At 37.5% G+C, this 17,634-nt stretch overlaps 2 protein-coding genes across 4 annotated transcripts; both read right to left on the minus strand.

Annotated features, from left to right (window-relative positions):
• Positions 1-1,495: 1,495 nt before the first annotated feature.
• On the minus strand, positions 1,496-4,736 carry LOC121759494 (prohibitin-1, mitochondrial-like). Of its 2 annotated transcripts, none has more exons than XM_042155093.1 (6): positions 4,608-4,736; positions 3,444-3,628; positions 3,071-3,187; positions 2,414-2,584; positions 2,090-2,302; positions 1,496-1,948 (listed from the first exon to the last, which is right to left on the minus strand). In XM_042155093.1, the coding sequence occupies exons 2-6, from the start codon at positions 3,618-3,620 to the stop codon at positions 1,754-1,756; spliced, it is 873 nt and encodes a 290-aa protein (XP_042011027.1). In that variant the 5' UTR covers positions 3,621-3,628; positions 4,608-4,736; the 3' UTR covers positions 1,496-1,753. The 2 variants fall into 2 exon arrangements, with proteins under 2 accessions (XP_042011027.1, XP_042011026.1); XM_042155092.1 differs by having other exon boundaries at positions 3,444-3,631; positions 4,608-4,725.
• Positions 4,737-13,327: 8,591 nt separating this feature from the next.
• Positions 13,328-16,077, minus strand: LOC121759598 (proteasome subunit alpha type-6). 2 transcript variants are annotated; one of them, XM_042155249.1, is made up of 10 exons: positions 15,969-16,077; positions 15,724-15,850; positions 15,481-15,575; positions 15,311-15,392; positions 14,843-14,939; positions 14,549-14,607; positions 14,371-14,453; positions 14,076-14,171; positions 13,697-13,756; positions 13,328-13,618 (listed from the first exon to the last, which is right to left on the minus strand). In XM_042155249.1, exons 2-10 carry the CDS (start codon positions 15,797-15,799, stop codon positions 13,526-13,528), a joined length of 741 nt encoding a protein of 246 aa, XP_042011183.1. In that variant the 5' UTR covers positions 15,800-15,850; positions 15,969-16,077; the 3' UTR covers positions 13,328-13,525. The 2 variants fall into 2 exon arrangements, with proteins under 2 accessions (XP_042011183.1, XP_042011182.1); XM_042155248.1 differs by lacking the exon at positions 15,969-16,077 and having other exon boundaries at positions 15,724-15,950.
• Between the last annotated feature and the right edge of the window lie 1,557 nt (positions 16,078-17,634).

Here is a 17,634-nt window from a genome sequence, read left to right on the forward strand (position 1 = left end):
TTCCCGCATTGATTTGTAGGCACCTCGATAGGTGGGACAACTGACCCAAGGATTTAAGGCTACTCCATATCCAAAGGCAGGGATGATCCTCTGACCATTTTGATTAAGGACAGACGATTCGCGTACCACTCGACCACACCCTTGAGTTAAATTTCCATAAATATAAATTGAGAGTAATTTTTGTAACCCAACCAAAATGAAAATTTTGGATTGTTTTTCAAAAACAGAGAGAGTATCGAATTTGGGCTTGTTCAATTTTCAAAATAGATTTATTGCATTAGACTGAATTCCACAGATACACATTATTGAATCAAAGAAAAGAGAAAAAAATAGGTTAAATTTTTACTTATCGTTTCAATTTATACCTTTGCAGGTAGAAAATTTAATATAATTTCTGAAGAGTGTGAATGTGATTTAAACTGATACTTAAGTTCGAACAACTCTTCTAAATTTACTTATTCCAGTAAATAAATTTTTAACTTGATTGATTCATCTTAAAGTTGGTGGGAATTTGAATTTGGCACTGAGAAGTAGTAACACCCTGAGCCCCTGCTGTTCCTAATACAAAAATAAAAAATGAATAAATTTATAAATAAATAAGTAAATTGGAAGAAATAATGAAAATACTTTAGGAACAACAGGACTGCTGTGCAAAAATACTGAGCTGAGGATCACAGCCCGAAATATACATCTACATATTTGATCAATAGAGAAGTACTATAACTCATACTAGTATTTATTAATAAATGAATAAATTTTTTAATCTATATATATTATATGAATATAATATAATTATGTTTTTAGTGATTATTGTGAATGTATATATTCATAAATAAATTACATTTACAAGTTAGAGTTAATATACCGAACCGACAAAAAAATTTAGTCAAATATAGCATTAATTTCTTTTCAACCATTGCATTAATTAAAATACAACTTTTAATTATTTCCAACAGTTGCTCAGGAAAAACTTTTATGAAAGTCAAGAATTGCTCAAATTTAAGAATGCTATTATATTCAGTCGATAAAACGGAAAAAAAATCGGCAGCATATAGAAATATACAAAAATATCCAAAAATGTATATATAGACAACAAATTTTGATTCAGTTCGAATTGATTTAAATCAAAAATATCCAAAATTATATATATAAAATCTCATTTAAGTATCATATCCAATAAAATATTTATAGAAATAATATTTCATTAAATGTTTCTAACATAATATATATATACAACCGATTATAAAACTATTTCTTATTTTCAAATTTGTTTTGGAACCGTTCCTTTTGTCTGTTCAGATTTAGTTGTAAAGATTTTTAATTTTAGGTTCAAAATTCCGATCCAAAATGCAAGTTAAAAATGTCATATCCTTAGTTAAAAAACTGAAGAAGCTATTCCAAATGCAAGCTAAGAAAACACGATTATCTGAAAAGCAAAACATAAAAATGAATTTAACACATTGGCAAAAACTGGAAAGACGAAAGATATACACGATTTTAGGCATCAAAACAACAAATATACCATCAAACGGAGAAATGTCGACGATTTTACTTTGCCCTGAACACGCTCAATCAATTCATGCAGCAATTATTATGTATCCGAAACATTGCAGGACTCTCGGGAAACTTGCAATCACCGATGTAGCATATATCCAAAATCCGCTATTTGCAGAGTACAAGAAAAGTACATCCCATTGTACTACGACTTGACCTGGTGGGGACGCACATGAAGCTCAATCATCTCGAGGGCTGTCTACTTCCTAGCGCTTTGATCTTTGTTGAGATCGTGAAGGTTCAGCAACAGCTCATCGGAGTTCAGGTACACCTTGTTGGTTGAAGTGGCGACAGTGTGTGAGATATCCTTGGATGCTTCAATTCTCCTGAGTGTGATAAAAGCCGGATTGTTGGCAATAGCTTGACCAATCAATTGAGCACTCTTAGCTTCTCCCTGGAGACAAGAATGAGGTAAAGTTCAAATGAATCCCACAGAAGCTCGACCGTATGTTGAGAGTGTGGTATACTGAACCAACAAGATTTCCGGAAAATAAGTATGATTGCTCAGAAATATCAGTTAGAATGAGGCATTTACCTGTGCTCTAATTATAGCACTTTGTTTGTCTTGCTCAGCCTTTTCAACCACAAATTTGGCCCTCTCGGCTTCTTGTGCAGCTACCTGTTTAGCTTCAATGGCAGCAGTGAATTCCCTTCCAAAGGTTAGGCTAGTGATTGACACATCATCCAGTGCCATGTTGAAGTTGGCAGCTCTCTCTGTTAAGATTTTCCGAATTTCCCTACTTACATTCTACACCGAGTAAATTACTATCAGTACAGCACAAAAGGGCTGATATAGCATACAGAATACATAATATATAAACAAAGAACTATTCCTCAATTTAAGATCGCCTAACTCTACCTCTCTCTGGGTTATAAGTTGGCTAGCATTGTATTGGGCAACCACAGCTTTCAGAGTCTCATGAATAATTGAAGGCAGGACCCTTTCATTGTAATTCTCACCAAGGGTCCGGTAAATGGTTGGCAATTGATCAGCCACCGGACGGGTGAGAACTCGAAGACCAATCTTGACCTGTAGCAAGCATATAGAGAGCCAATTGGATGTTCAATTCTCTCATAGTGCAAGAAATTAAACGACATTCTAAGCACACCACGGTTATCGCAACAAACACCTCAGCGGGTAATGAGGAACAGGACGAAAGTAAGAAGAGCAACTAGAAATTTGGAACCAAACATGCGGCAAGGGCATAATAACATGCTACAAAATTCATCAATCACTTGCACTCCATCCTTTCAACAAAAGAAGGTGGTTGCCGAGTGACGGGGATATTAAGTGATGGTGGCTTATAGCTAAATATTGTCTATAGTTTGTTCTTTGAATGGTACCAAGGTAGATAGAGAAAATGACACTTTCTCTAGCTTCAGAAAAGTGATGAGGGGCAGAGCCACAATAGATTATATGAGTACATGCAGGCAGAGAAGAAGGGCTAGGGTGGGTGGTGTCAATAAAAAATGAGAGTTAACACGCACACACCACAAAAGAAAGAATAAGGATTACCATCTGAAGATCACGACTGCCAGATGTGCTCTCCACTAGATGAGGTCGTGCCCTGACATCATAGATCACTGGCCTTTCAAACCATGGGGCCAGTATGTGTGTCCCTTCAGGATAGACCTATAAGTCATTTATTAAAAACAAAAACATAATCAGAAATATTCCTATTTGGTTGGAGGAGACATAGCTGACCACACCATTACAAAGCCAAATATATTTAAGAGCACAAGGGTTAAAACCAAATCCAGATTAAAAGAAATGAGACAGCAAGTACACCAAGGCATCATTTCCTAGCGTTGAAAAATTAAATACGGAGCATAATCTTATAAAAAAGAGCATTTAGAGTCAAGTCTGACATAGATTAAGGCAACAATACCTTATCCTTCACCCCCAAGATGCGGTTGAAAACAATGGCACGGTGCCCTCCCTCAACATTGTAGAGACTGTTACTAAGTCCGTATATAGCAAGCCCAGCAATAGCCCCAAACGAAATTAGCTTGGAGGCCCCACTCCCACTAGGCATCTTGGGTACATTGACATTTTTGAAATTCATCTTTTAATCTGCTGCATATTAGAGAGAGACACGTCATCAATTCATTTTCCATGTAATAAGCGAAGGTCAAATCCAGGCAAAAAAGTCATATCCGACCAAACCATCAGTTTTGCCGACTGTGTTACATATAAGCTGCATAACAATGATTAATTAATTGTCATAATTGATACCACATCACTTTAAGGAACATTATTCAAGGTTCCAGTTAAGAATCAAAGATCTTTCAACGCTACTACTAAAAACCGAGTACTACTAGTTTAGACGTCGCGTAAAGCAAATGGATTAGCCACTGGAAGAAACGAGTGAGCTGCTCCCGGAGAAGAGAACAACCCAGGAGAGAGTTATGAGAAATATATGGTAAATCCAAAAACTATACTTAAGAAGTGTTATCCTCAGCTACAAAAGCTGTATGACAACATAAATGAGTAATAACAACTCAACATAATGGGCCAAATTTCACATTACATGCTTGTTATTAAGTTCAACCGAAAAACATTCCAACTTAAACAAAGAAAAACACTGAAATAGGGTTCTTGGCCAGTGGAAGAGAGATCAGAAGAATGTGTAATGAGTTCAAACGGCTCATCATTCGAATGGACAAGTGAATCGTGCATTAACCACCAAAAAATACGAAACCATAATAAAAATCCAGGAAACAAATAACTCAATTTCGAGCTACAAAATGGAAGCAAACAACGCTCAGAGGCTAGTTCACCAGGAGCCAGATGAGTAACAATACTAAAATACAAGAGAGGGGAGCACACGCACACACACACCTCACAAATGAAATTACACCAGAAATTCCTCCTCTAATATGTTGAAATTCGAAAATGAAGTAGCAGAGATTACTCATTCAATGCCAGAGCAATTCAAACGAGTAAATTCATACGCAAACCATGAGGAAACAAATCAACCGTTTAATACACAGAAAAGTACGAATTAGAGTGTGGAATTGTGGATAGAAGAAGTAGCGGTAGATCTACATACCTTGATCAAGAAAACGAAATGGAAAATTACAATGCGCGGAGAGAATCGAGAAATGAAGAAAATGTGAGCAAGGTTTTAGAGTGAGAGAGAGGGCTTGGAGAAGGGGTTAGGGTTTTTATACTCTATTTTCTATTTCTGGTAATTTTCATTTTTCATTTTTCTTAGTCTGTTCCTATCCTTTTTTTTTGTTTTTTGTTTTGGGCTGAAGCCCATTTAATATCCTCAGAGATAAATTGGGACGACTATAATTTAACCAAACTTTATAGTTTATCCCACATTTTACTCTATCTCCAACATGTTTCTTCAATGAGTTATGATCTATGACATCTTCAAGATAAAAAAAACCTCAATCTTGTTGAATTATCAACAAATCCATAAATTTCTCTCAAAATTAGATGATACTAAGTATACTCATATACTCCCTCCGTCTCACTACAAGTGAGGCGGTTCAATTCGGACGTTGTTTTGCAAAAATTATAATAAATAGTTAGAATGGAGAGAAAGTAAAGTAAGTAAGAGAATAATGTAGTTACAACTATTTTCTATATTATTCTCTCTCTTACTTTACTTTATCTCCACTCTAACTATTTATTATTATCTTCGCAAAATAACGGTCGAAAGAAACGTCTCACTTGTGGTGGAACAGAGGGAGTACTATTTGGTAGTCATGTTTCGCTAGGATAAACGTAACATACCAAATTGATGAGTTATTTTATCCGCATTGAACCTTAGAGCATCCACAGCGGCGGATGTCCCGGCGTGCCGGACGTCCGCCATTAGGCGTAAACCCGGCGGTCGCAGACGTCGCTTGCGGACACCGGAGTTTCGCGGCTTTCCGACGACGTCCGTGCCACGACGGACGTCCTGATTTTTAAATTTTAAAAAAAAACTCTATATATACGGCTAGTTGAACTTCATTTCATTCGCACCACTTGTTTTAACGAGTTTCTCTCTCTACTTTCATTTCTTTTGAAGATAAATGGAGCACCACGATAGTGATTCCTCCGCCACGAGCGAGTCACAAACGCCGAATTTTCCGTTAGAGTCGGGAGAAATGCCGGTGGAAGTGCACCGATGTCCGGGATGATGGCCGGAATGGCGCTGATGATGCCCCAACCCCAAACGGCGGGGATGATGCCCGGGTACTACAATATGTACCCCCTTGGTGTGCAGGGATGTGTGGGATGATGCCCTAGATGCCCCAAGTAGCCGGGATGAGTACCGCGATAACGATGATGATGCCCCAAATGCCTGGGATGATGATGCTCGGGATGATGCAGGGCATGCCTGCCGCTGTGGGGGGGCAGGCAAGGGTTCCCCAATCACCTGGGGACAATTTCTATCGCCCCTACATGGATTTATTGTCCAGTGATTTCTCCACAGAGTACTCCTCTGGAGACTTAGTTCACCGGCATTGAGACTTTCTCTTTTGAGGAGTTGGGACTATCTCTGGTCAGGGAGTCTCCCACAGAGATGCCACCGGCGGCAGGGAGGACGCGGAAGAAAGGGAGAGGGAAGGGCAAGGGCACTACCTGGAGAAAGAGGACCATCTGGAGCATAGGGGAGTGCGTCGCGCTGGCGAAGGCCTGGATCAGTGTAGTCGAGGATCCCTACGTCGGGGCTAACCAACATATCGACAGAATGTGGTGGCACATTAGCCAAAGCTACATCGAATTCAAACTGCCAGGTGGGAAGCCTCACGATGGAGAGCAATTCCGGAAACAATGGGAACGGCAGAGGAGGCAGCTCAGCCGATTTGCCGGCATCTACCAAAACAACCTCCGCACGGCAACCAGCGACATATCCGCCGATGATGTGAAGCTTCTGTCTCACCAGCACTTCCCCGACAGTGAATTGGGTTTCGAGGAATTCAAATATTGGGAGGTCTATCTTGTGGTGCAAACTTCCACTAAGTTTAGTGCGGGTGTTGAAGCTGGCTGGCCGAAGCGGACGAAGATCAACTCCTCTGGCGCGTACAACAGCAGTGCCGGTTCCCACGAACTCCCCGACGCCTAGGCAGAGTTTCCGACCCTCAATCATCTTCACGCCCCATCGCCCGGTTGGGCAAAAGACCGCGATGCGGACGGCTAGGGAAAGCGTCAGCGGGTCCCACGAGGTCCAATCGGAAGCTCCTTCTCTGGTCACTCCCGAACTCAACCATCTCGCCCGCATGCAGGTAACGCAGAGCATGCTCGACATCATGGACAAGTGGCATGCAACGACTGATCCCTTATACAAGATGATATTGAAGGATGCCATCGACACTATGAGGCGCGATTTGGGGATAACACCTCTGCTCGGGAGTGGCACCGGGACTTGTGACGGGGACGACGAGGAGTGAGACGGGGGCCGCATTTGTCGAAGCTTGAGATTGTTTTTTTTTAACTTTGTATTTTTTTAAAAATAATTATGTATTTTTAAAAAAATAAAGTGGTTGCATTTTCTCCGTATTCGTGTCGAAATTTTAATTCCGTAAATTGTTTAATTTGGTGAATTTGTGAATTTTTATTATTGTGGATGTCCGTCGGGATGTCATTGAGGATGTCCGCCATTGTGCAGTGGGATGTCCTTATGATGCGGCAGTGCAGTGGGAGGTCCTTATGACGTGGCAGCAGATGTTTTTGGGAAGTCCGCCGGGATGTCCAAGACATCCGTCCCACTGCAGATGCTCTTAAGTACTAGACAATTTGCGAAATATAATAACTTTTAGGGTTTAGGGTTTAGGGTTTAGGGTCCATGAGCCACTTTTCCGATTCGACATGCCTCCTCCTCGCAATAAGATTTCCTGTATAATTGGTACGGTTAATGGTTTGCTTTTGGTGCAGGATATATGCAATAATATTCTTTTTACATTCGATCCAATTACTCGTGATTATATCGAGCTTGATCCTTTGCCTGACCAAGGTAGTTCAGGTAGATGCGTTTATGGATTTGGAGTGAGCAAATTAAGAGGACAATATAAGATTTTATATGTTAACCGAAATATATCATATTTTGTGTATACTCATCTAGGAGGAGGAGGGTGGAGAAGTATCTCCGCTCACCACGGTGGAGCCCTTACGAGATTAATTATCATTATGATGATAATGCTGCATTTTTTAAAGAAAATCTTCATTGGTTAGTATTTAATTTCTTTAAGGATCCCTTATTATGCTTTGATCTTGAAATGGAGCTCTTCACTAGTTTTTCTCTTCCAAGTCATGATTTTGAGGGTATTAAGCTGAAGGTATGTGTTTTGGAGGGTCGGCTATGTGTATGTCATGTTTCACAGTGTGAGCGTGTTGTTATTTGGTTGATGAAGGACTATGGAGATGGGAATTCTTGGGTAAAAGAATATACCTTCACTTATGATCTACGCGAAAATCGTGTTTGTCCGCTCAAAATTTTGGTAAATGGCGACTTGGTGTCCGCTCAAAATCGTGTTTATCTACTCCAAAAGCACGGATAGGACTGTGGGACATTCGATTCTTCGACGACCCTACTATTATCATAATATGTATTCCAGCTTCGTTATTTACACCCCCAGCTTTAATCTTCTTAAGCTTCACCCAAAGCTTACTTTGGCAACATAGTTCATTTACTTTCATTGTTTTTTGTGTTGTTTTTCGTATTAATAGAACATTATTGTTTTTAATCGACAATTACCAGTGTTTTTTCCTTCAATTTATCATCATTAAGGTGTGTTTGGCTTGCTTGATAAATCTTTTAGTAGTTAAATTAATTTAATTTAATTTGATTAAAGGAAATAGGGTTTAATTAAGATATGGACACAAATAGCTTTTTAATATATATATATATAGGGGTGCATTATAATGATAACCCCAATTTCCGTAATAACCCTATAATTAAATCTGGACCACACATTTTTAAAATCACGTGGTCTAGATTCAAACTTAGCTTTCCTTCATAAAAAAGGCGCAGAGGGTAAATATGCCATTTCACTTATTTAATTTTTGAATTTCGCTCATGATAAAATTTACGTATCCAAATTTCACTCATTTAAATACGTAAAATCTTATTTCCCATGATATACAGATGTATGAGGTTCAGTTACACGTATGTATGAGGTTCAGTTATACGTAAAATCTTATTTCCCATGATATACAAATTTCGCTCATTTAAATACGTAAAATCTTATTTAATTATCATTTTATCAGTCAAAAGTATCATTTTATCAACTCAGAGTATCATTCTATCCAGCAAAACTATCATTCTATACAATAAACCTAACATATATCATTTTATCAGTCAGTCAAAAGTATCATTTTATCAACTCAGGGTATCATTCTTTCCGGCAAAACTATCATTCTATGAAATAAACCTAACATATATCATTTTATCATTTTATCAGTCAGTCAAAGGTATCATTTTATCAACTCAGAGTATCATTCTATCCGGCAAAACTATCATTCTATGCAATAAACCTAACATATATCATTTTATCAGTCAATCAAAAGTATCATTTTATCAGTGAGTCAAAAGTATCATTTTATCAACTCAGAGTATCATTTTATCCGGCAAAACTATCATTCTATGCAATAAACCTAACGTATATCATTTTATCATTTTATCAGTCAGTCAAAAGTATCATTTTATCAACTCAGGGTATCATTCTATTCGGCAAAACTATCATTCTATGCAATAAACCTAACATATATTATTTTATCAGTGAGTCAAAAGTATCATTTTATCAACTCAGAGTATCATTCTATCCTGCCAAACTACCATTCTATGCAATAAACCTAACATATATCATTTTACTCCCTCCGTCCCGCTTTAGCAGTCCCGGTTGATCAATTTCGGGTGTCCCATTTTAGGAGTCCCGGTTGAACTCGGTGCATAAAAATTGATGTCCACTACATCAATTTATTTATTACATCATTTAAAAGTGGGATCCAACTTCCACTACATCATTTATTTATTACACACTTAAAAGCAAAAAAGTAAAAAAGTTGTTTAAAAGTGGGACCCAACCTCCACTACATCATTTATTTATTACACACTTAAATACCCCTTAAAACATGTGTCCGACTCAACCGGGACTGCTAAAGCGGGACGGAGGGAGTATCATTTTATCAGTCAGTCAAAAGTATCATTTTATCAACTCAGAGTATCATTCTATCCGGCAAAACTATCATTCTATGCAATAAACCTAACATATATCATTTTATCATTTTATCAGTCAAAAGTATCATTTTATCAACTCAGAGTATCATTATATCCGGCAAAACTATCATTCTATGCAATAAACCTAACATATATCATTTTATCATTTTATCAGTCAGTCAAAAGTATCATTTTATCAACTCAGAGTATCATTCTATCCGACAAAACTATCATTCTATGCAATAAACCTAACACATATCATTTTATCAGTCAAAAATATCATTTTATCAACTAAGAGTATCATTCTATCCGACAAAACTATCATTCTATGCAATAAACCTAACATATATCATTTTATCATTTTATCAGTCAGTCAAAAGTATCATTTTATCAACTCAGAGTATCATTCTATCCGACAAAACTATCATTCTATGCAATAAACCTAACACATATCATTTTATCAGTCAAAAATATCATTTTATCAACTAAGAGTATCATTCTATCCGACAAAACTATCATTCTATGCAATAAACCTAACATATATCATTTTATCATTTTATCAGTCAGTCAAAAGTATCATTTTATCAACTCAGAGTATCATTCTATCCGGCAAAACTATCATTCTATGCAATAAACCTAACATATATCATTTTATCATTTTATCAGTCAGTCAAAAAGTATCATTTTATTAACTCAGAGTATCATTCTATCCGGCAAAACTATCATTCTATGCAATAAACCTAACATATATCATTTTATCAGTCAGTCAAAAGTATCATTTTATCAACTCAGAGTATCATTCTATCCGGCAAAACTATCATTCTATGCAATAAACCTAACATATATCATTTTATCATTTTACGTGATATTTGGCGAAATTCAGAAATTAAATGAGGGAAATGACATATTTACCCCCGCGCTTTTTTTTATGAAGTAAATCTAAGTTTGAATCTCAACCACAAGATTAAAAAATATGTGTGGTTCAGATTTGGTTATAGGGTTATTACGTGATTTAGGGGTTATCATATGATCACCACTATATATATATATATATATATATATATAGTCTCATTATTCACAAATCCACTCTTAAAGACCGAACCATACCAAATTGGGGTTTTTAGATCTAGTTTTTTATGGATGAGAGACACAAATTTATCAATTATTTTCGCGTTCATCACGTGCCTATTTTAATTCATCCGAAATATATATATATATATAGTCTCATTATTCACAAATCCACTCTTAAAGACCGAACCATACCAAATTGGGGTTTTTAGATCTAGTTTTTTATGGATGAGAGACACAAATTTATCAATTATTTTCGCGTTCATCACGTGCCTATTTTAATTCATCCGAAGGTAAATAAGTCATACTAACATGTTACGAAGATTTAACTTCATTCCAGTAGGTTTTTACTTCATTCCAGTAGGATTATTACTTCATTCCAGTATGTAAATGCGGTTTCGCCGTCGCGTGCCGTTCTTTCTCTCTACAATATCTATCACCACCGCCACAACGATGATATGGTGTAATAAACACATGAAATGATGTAATAAATTATTGGAATGAAGTGTGTATAGAAGCATTTGAAGTCCTACTGGAATGAAGTAATAACATTTTTGAATGAAGTAATAAACGCACTTGAATAAATTACATTTTTTAATGTAAATAAAGTAAAAAGTCAGGTCAATGAATTCAAATGAAACATATGTTGAATCATTTCAAAACCTACTGGAAGAAGGTAAAAACATGTTGTAGTTTCAAGGTATTACGTACGGAATGAAGTAATAAACCTATACAATGAAGCAAAATGAGCTTGTAATGAAGACCGAAAAATTTACACAGCAGCACATCTCATCAAAAAAACTAGATCTAATGGCCCATATTTGGTCTATAGTTCGGTCTTTAAAATTGGTTCGACATTGATCACAACTATATATATATATATGGGAGCGTTATTCTCCTATTCATCCCTTAGATCCTTTATTCTTCTTAATATGGGCCGTTAGATTTTATTCACCAACGGTCCAGATGATCTGCATTATTACACTATAATGGTGCATTATTAGTCGGTGTGCATTATTCAACTGAAAATCTGCATTATTAAATGACACGTGGCACTAATCTAACCGTCGGATGACAAAATCGTGGGGCTGAGATTAAAAAGAACAAAGAACAAAAGATACAAAAAGGAAATGAATACATCCCTATATAGGGTTAGACTAGGGTGCTAACTATTTACAGTATATCATAATACCGAAACAATTTTTTGTTTTTTCTTCTTTTTAAAAACTAACCATTATCAATATACTCAATTATATTTTTTCTCTTTTCATTATTTCTCTGATTATATTTATTACACTAAAGCTCTTTCTAAAATTTAATTGACTATTGATTATCTTCTTTGATACTATTACGTTAGAAAATGGTAAGACTTCCCTTTAAATAATGATGTTCCACAAAATTTGCCTACACAATCACATGAATCTCTTGGCTGTATACCTTAATCATTTGAAAACACGTTTCTTGCCAATAAGATTCCATCGGATTTAGTTTGTTCATTTTTTTCCGCATAATCAAAATAAGAGGAAAATGTCTTTTATATTGTCATAAGAAAATTTGAAGAAAAAAAGGGAAGGGAAACTAAAATAGAATAAAGAGAAGGAAAAGAAGAAAACCAATAGCTCCTAGACTTCAGCCGGTTGGACTTCAAGGCTTTGTGTCATTGTAATTATTTGTCGAACCTCGAAATGGGAATTGTGGATTCACCAACATCTGCACTACTAGAGCTACCTCCTTCCCGCCAATTACTCTTGAACTTAGAGGCTTTGTGTCGATGTAATTATTTGTCAAATCCAAAATCGAAAATTGTTGACGATCCAAAATCGAAAATTGTGGATCCGTCAACGTCTACTATACTAGAACTACTAATCTAGGCTACCTAGCAATATGCATAATGTATTGGGCAAGAAAACAAGAAGTAAATCGTGTATCTCGTTGGTGCATGCTATTAATGATTCTAAATTAACCACACTATTTATGATACTATATCTATTAGAAATAAATAAAAAACTAGTCTCAAATGGATGGGCTTTTTGATGCCCATGCTCATATTTGGAACTATACCTTCAAATTCATAAACACCATGTCACTAAAATGCGCAATCGACCTAGGCATACCAGATATCATCCACAACCATGGCAAGCCTATGACAATTTCTCATCTATCTGAGGCCCTCTCCATCAAGCCGGCCAAATCTAGGGCTCTCTGTCGCCTCATGCGCGCGCTCGTCCGTTCAGAGTTTTTCACCGAAGTCGGCATCTCAGACGACGACGACGGGGCTATTGGCTCACCCCGGCCTCGCGTCTCCTCCTTAGTCACAACCCCTTCTGCGCGACGCCATTCTGTCGCGTGGTGGCAGATCGCCTGATGCAGGAGCCGAGGCACTATCTGAGCCCCGTGGCTCAAGATGGCATAATGGGAAAGAACGGGCCGAGAGAGAATGGGCAGCAGTGTTCACCAGTGCCGGATTTAGTAGATACAAGATTACTCATAGCATTGGTGTGAGGTCTCTCATAGAGGTTTATCCATGACAAGGGAATGTCAAGAAATATTAAAACTATGATTTTTGACATTTCATAATTATAAGCACGAGGTGGAACAATAATGTCATTGAGACTGAAATAGACTGTTAATTATAAAGCTGAAACACTGCCAATAAAATGATATGAATAAAGGTCAACTACTGGCAATCATCAGACATAGTTTATGAAATCTGACCACCTCACAGTTTGCCAAACTCGATCAGATTAGTCGCGCTCACTGATTGCGGTCAGGTGCTCATCGATTTCGTCAGTTGAGAGAACTTTGAAAATTTGATCCTCTTTCCTCACAACACCAACCTGCAAAAGTTGCATTGCGCAGTGTTAAAAAATCATTTCCAATAATTCAAACGACAAACCACACAACTACAAGATTACCTCGATCTCACTGGCCTTGAAATCCTCCTGTAGTACAGATTGTAGAGCGGAAATAGCAGTCTGAAATGGAAAAGTTGAGAATGCATTTAGTCTCAACCTTGGCATAGTTAGGATAGTTATGAGAGCAAAATAAAACTCTTTGTTAACATTCAAATAAAGCTAACATCAAATCAAATGATGTCAATGTCATACATGCAATGTAATTACCATTCCACTGTTATGTAGGTCGGATGTGAAAAACCATTGTTATACCAGCACAACAATTCTATACTTTCAAACCAACATTTACGTTAAGTCACTTCTCAAATTTCTGCAAATTTGTTTTTCAATGTATTTTACCAAAAATTACATAGATTGCTATATATGCATTATTTTTTACCTGCACAGTTTCCTCATAAGTGAACTCCGGGTCATTTTTCATCTTCTTCTCTAAGAAGTTAATAGCCTCTTGCTCTTTACCTCCAGCACTTGTTGCCTATCAGAAAATAAATTACAGTAATTTATCTTAATACAAACTTCTCATTAATGTGCGTCAAAGATATAAAAGGGAAGGAAACACAACAAAACATATGAATTTGAGACTGAAATATGAGCAATCAGGAAATGACATTAGAATCAGATTGTGAAGATATAAAAGTTGAGAATAGATACAGGGACAGGAACTTCCTAACTACCTTATGGCCAAAAAAGTGACCAGCAGGATCACACTTGAATAGCTGAGGACCTTTCTCTTCATCGATACCCAATATCATGGCAACTTTATACAAAAAAGAAGCGAATTAGTGAAGAGAAACATATAATATGAAGAACAAACACTAGAGATGCCCATTGATGATGAGACAAGCAACAGACCTACACCAAGTGGTCTCATGTAGGCATGCTGGGTGTATACCTGAGACTTGTCCGCAATCCTGAATTGCATCGGCTAACTAATATTACTACTGAGACTTGAAATTAGCAAGTAATCAAACAATCTTGAAAGCAAAAGGAATATTGTGGTTTTCAAACAGCTACACACTTTACATTCATAAAACGAATTCCAAAAAAAACATGTTTGGTGGCAGAAGTAACTAGACTATAATGGAAATAAAGGGCAGACAAGAAACCACAGATACTTTGAGTAACACAAATTGTAAACTACCATACCAGCGTGCCAATACATCAACTGGCATTTCATAACCATATCTAAAGCGAAACTCGGCAGCCTCATTCCTCGCTTGTTGCACCAAAGTCCTTGCATCAGCTATACACAATAGGAACAAAATGAAATCAATTATCAATAAAGACATGTCGAGGAAAGTAAATATGCATTCTTCCACACATTAAATATCGCTTTCACCACAAGCTGTAAATTTATGCTTAATCAAAGACTTCACTAACACACGAAAAACTATTCTCAACCGCCGAATTTCAATTAATCCAATACATTGCATATGTATAAGGTATCACCTAGAGCCTAAAGAAAACAGACGCTCAAACCTTTTGAACTGCATCAGAAAATCAAAGCTTCTTCACCAGAAAAATTACTAATAACAGCTCAACTTACACAGAAAATTCTCATTTCTTAGCAAATATAATCAATACATACACCATCGCAGCCAATGAAACAATTACCTGTAATTCCAGTAGCCAATAAACCAAGGTACTTAGTAATAGGAAACAAAAGCGTGACGCTAGTCTGATCTAAGAGCTTGTCCTGTTCACAAAAATTTCAATATCAAAAAACTCCACAACAAAAATAATCTAAACACAAAAACAAATCATCACAGACTAAAAATCCCCACCGGCACTTTCTTCTGAGTAACAACACACACTGAGTCCTTCCCGCGGACGCCAATCGAGGTGACTCCGGCGGCCTTAACGGCCTTGAAGGCATATTCTGCACAAATTAGGGTAACAGAAGCTCATAAACCCGAAATTATAAGAATCCGCCGAGAAATCGAACCACAGCCACAGCTGAGCTAAAATTAGGGCCCCCGATTGGGGGAGATTAGAGAAAACACATTTCATTGAAGTGGAATGCTTACCGACTTGATAAAGCCGGCCTTCCGGAGAGAAGATCGTAATATGCCGATCGTATCCGCCTCCACTTCCGCGGCTCATTCTTCAAATTTTTCACGAAATCGGAAGATTTTGTTTAAATTTGTTCGTTTCCTGGAATGAATTACTGGATTGATTAGATTGAATTTGCAATTTGGAGTGTTTGTGATGCGGTTTATACTTCATACATGTAGAAAAAAGCTTTGGGCACAAGGCATGAAGAAAGAAATACCAGTACTAGCTTCTGGCCCGATCGGCAGATCGTAAAGGTCTCGGGTACGAATCCGCCGTGTCACGACTTAAAATTTCTGTGATGCTACTATTGAATAGTTAAGCGTAAATAACTTAATATATTTAGATTAATTTATGTTTGTATAATGATGAAACATAAATAGTTTGCTAAAAATCATTAGGAGTATTTTTTAGACAATTTTGTTATAGGTAGGAAAAAAGGATGAGGGATAGACATAATTTTACTAAGAGAATCAGTGGGACGGATGTCCCGGCGGACATCTCGACGGACTTCCCAAAAACACATCATGCCACGTCATAAGGACCTCCCACTGCACTGCCACGTCATAAGGACATCCCACTGCACAATGATGGACATCCCGACGGACATCCACAATAATAAAAATTCACAAATTCACCAAATTAAACAATTTACAGAATTAAACAATTTACGAAATTAAAATTTTGACACGAATACCGAGAAAATGCAACCACTTTATTTTTAAAAAACATACATAATTTTTTTTTAAAAAATGCGTAGTTAAAAAAACAACCTCAAGCTTCGACAAATGCGACCCCCGTCTCACTCCTCGTCGTCCCCGTCGCTGGCCCCGGGCAGAGGTGTCATCCCAAAATCGCGCCTCATAGTGTTGATGGCATCCTTCAACATCATCTTGTATAAGAGATCAGTCGCTGCATGCCACTTGTCCATGGTGTCGAGCATGCTCTGCGTTAGCTGCATACGGGCGAGATGGTTGAGCTCGGGAGTGACTAGGGAGGGAGCTTCCGATTGGACCTCGTGGGACCCGCCGCGGATGCTCTAAAGAGTCAAGAAAGTAGTCTTTGAAACACTTACTTTAATTTAGTCTAAGAGCATCGGAACTTACTTTAATTTAGTCTAAGAGCATCTCCAATGGCGGACGTCCTGTCGGACATCCGCGAAGGGCGACCGGGACGTCCGCCATTGAGGCGTGGGTCGGACGTCCGAGTTTAATTTTTTTTAAACTCTATATATACGGCTAGTTGAACTTCATTTCATTCGCAATTTCCCGTATTCCGTGTCAAAATTATAATTCCGTTACGTAATTAAATAATTGTGATTTTTTTTATTGCGGGAAGTCCTAGTGGGAAGGGCGATGGGAAGGGCGGATTGTGTAGGGGAAGTCCTAGTGACGTGGCAGTGGGATGAGAAGTCCTAGTGACGTGGCAGGAGGTGTTTTTGAGAAGTCCTAGTGGATGTCCGAGTGAGACATCCGTGCATTGGAGATGCTCTAATTAATAGTTTTACACACAGACATAGAGTCTCGACGTAAATCGCGAGCCTAACCTAGTGTTCAGACGCTGACCAAGCAATAGCTGCAACCCAGTCGAACTCAATAGGGCTCAGAATCCACCAAGGCGAGGGCGTGTGGCTGGATTCCCTGCAAAGGTTTGCGACTTCTTTTCTCACAATCGCAGCATTCTCCGTTGTCAAGTAGCCATACTGGAGAAACGCAGGATCCTCAGAAATTTAAATGCGTATTCTTTGATTTAGAAAATTATCCAAAACGAATTTGAATTGAGCGTATACTTATAATTTTATCAATAAATAAATAACAATATAAAAATAATACTACTAGGATTAATTATTAATTATTTTGTTTGAAAATGAACGGGTTTAGGAGTTG

Source organism: Salvia splendens, chromosome 12 (assembly GCF_004379255.2).
Source record: "Salvia splendens isolate huo1 chromosome 12, SspV2, whole genome shotgun sequence".
Taxonomy (NCBI): domain Eukaryota; kingdom Viridiplantae; phylum Streptophyta; class Magnoliopsida; order Lamiales; family Lamiaceae; genus Salvia; species Salvia splendens.

Coding starts and splice junctions, on each gene's coding strand:
- LOC121759494 (XM_042155093.1), bottom strand. CDS start 3,620: ATGAATTTCAAAAATGTCAATGTACCCAAGATGCCTAGTGGGAGTGGG. Junction 2,585..3,070: donor GCAGTCGTGATCTTCAGATG/GTAATCCTTATT, acceptor TGCTTGCTACAG/GTCAAGATTGGTCTTCGAGT. Junction 2,303..2,413: donor AACTTATAACCCAGAGAGAG/GTAGAGTTAGGC, acceptor TACTCGGTGTAG/AATGTAAGTAGGGAAATTCG.
- LOC121759598 (XM_042155249.1), bottom strand. CDS start 15,799: ATGAGCCGCGGAAGTGGAGGCGGATACGATCGGCATATTACGATCTTC. Junction 14,608..14,842: donor GTTGATGTATTGGCACGCTG/GTATGGTAGTTT, acceptor GATGCAATTCAG/GATTGCGGACAAGTCTCAGG. Junction 14,454..14,548: donor CATGAGACCACTTGGTGTAG/GTCTGTTGCTTG, acceptor TTTTGTATAAAG/TTGCCATGATATTGGGTATC.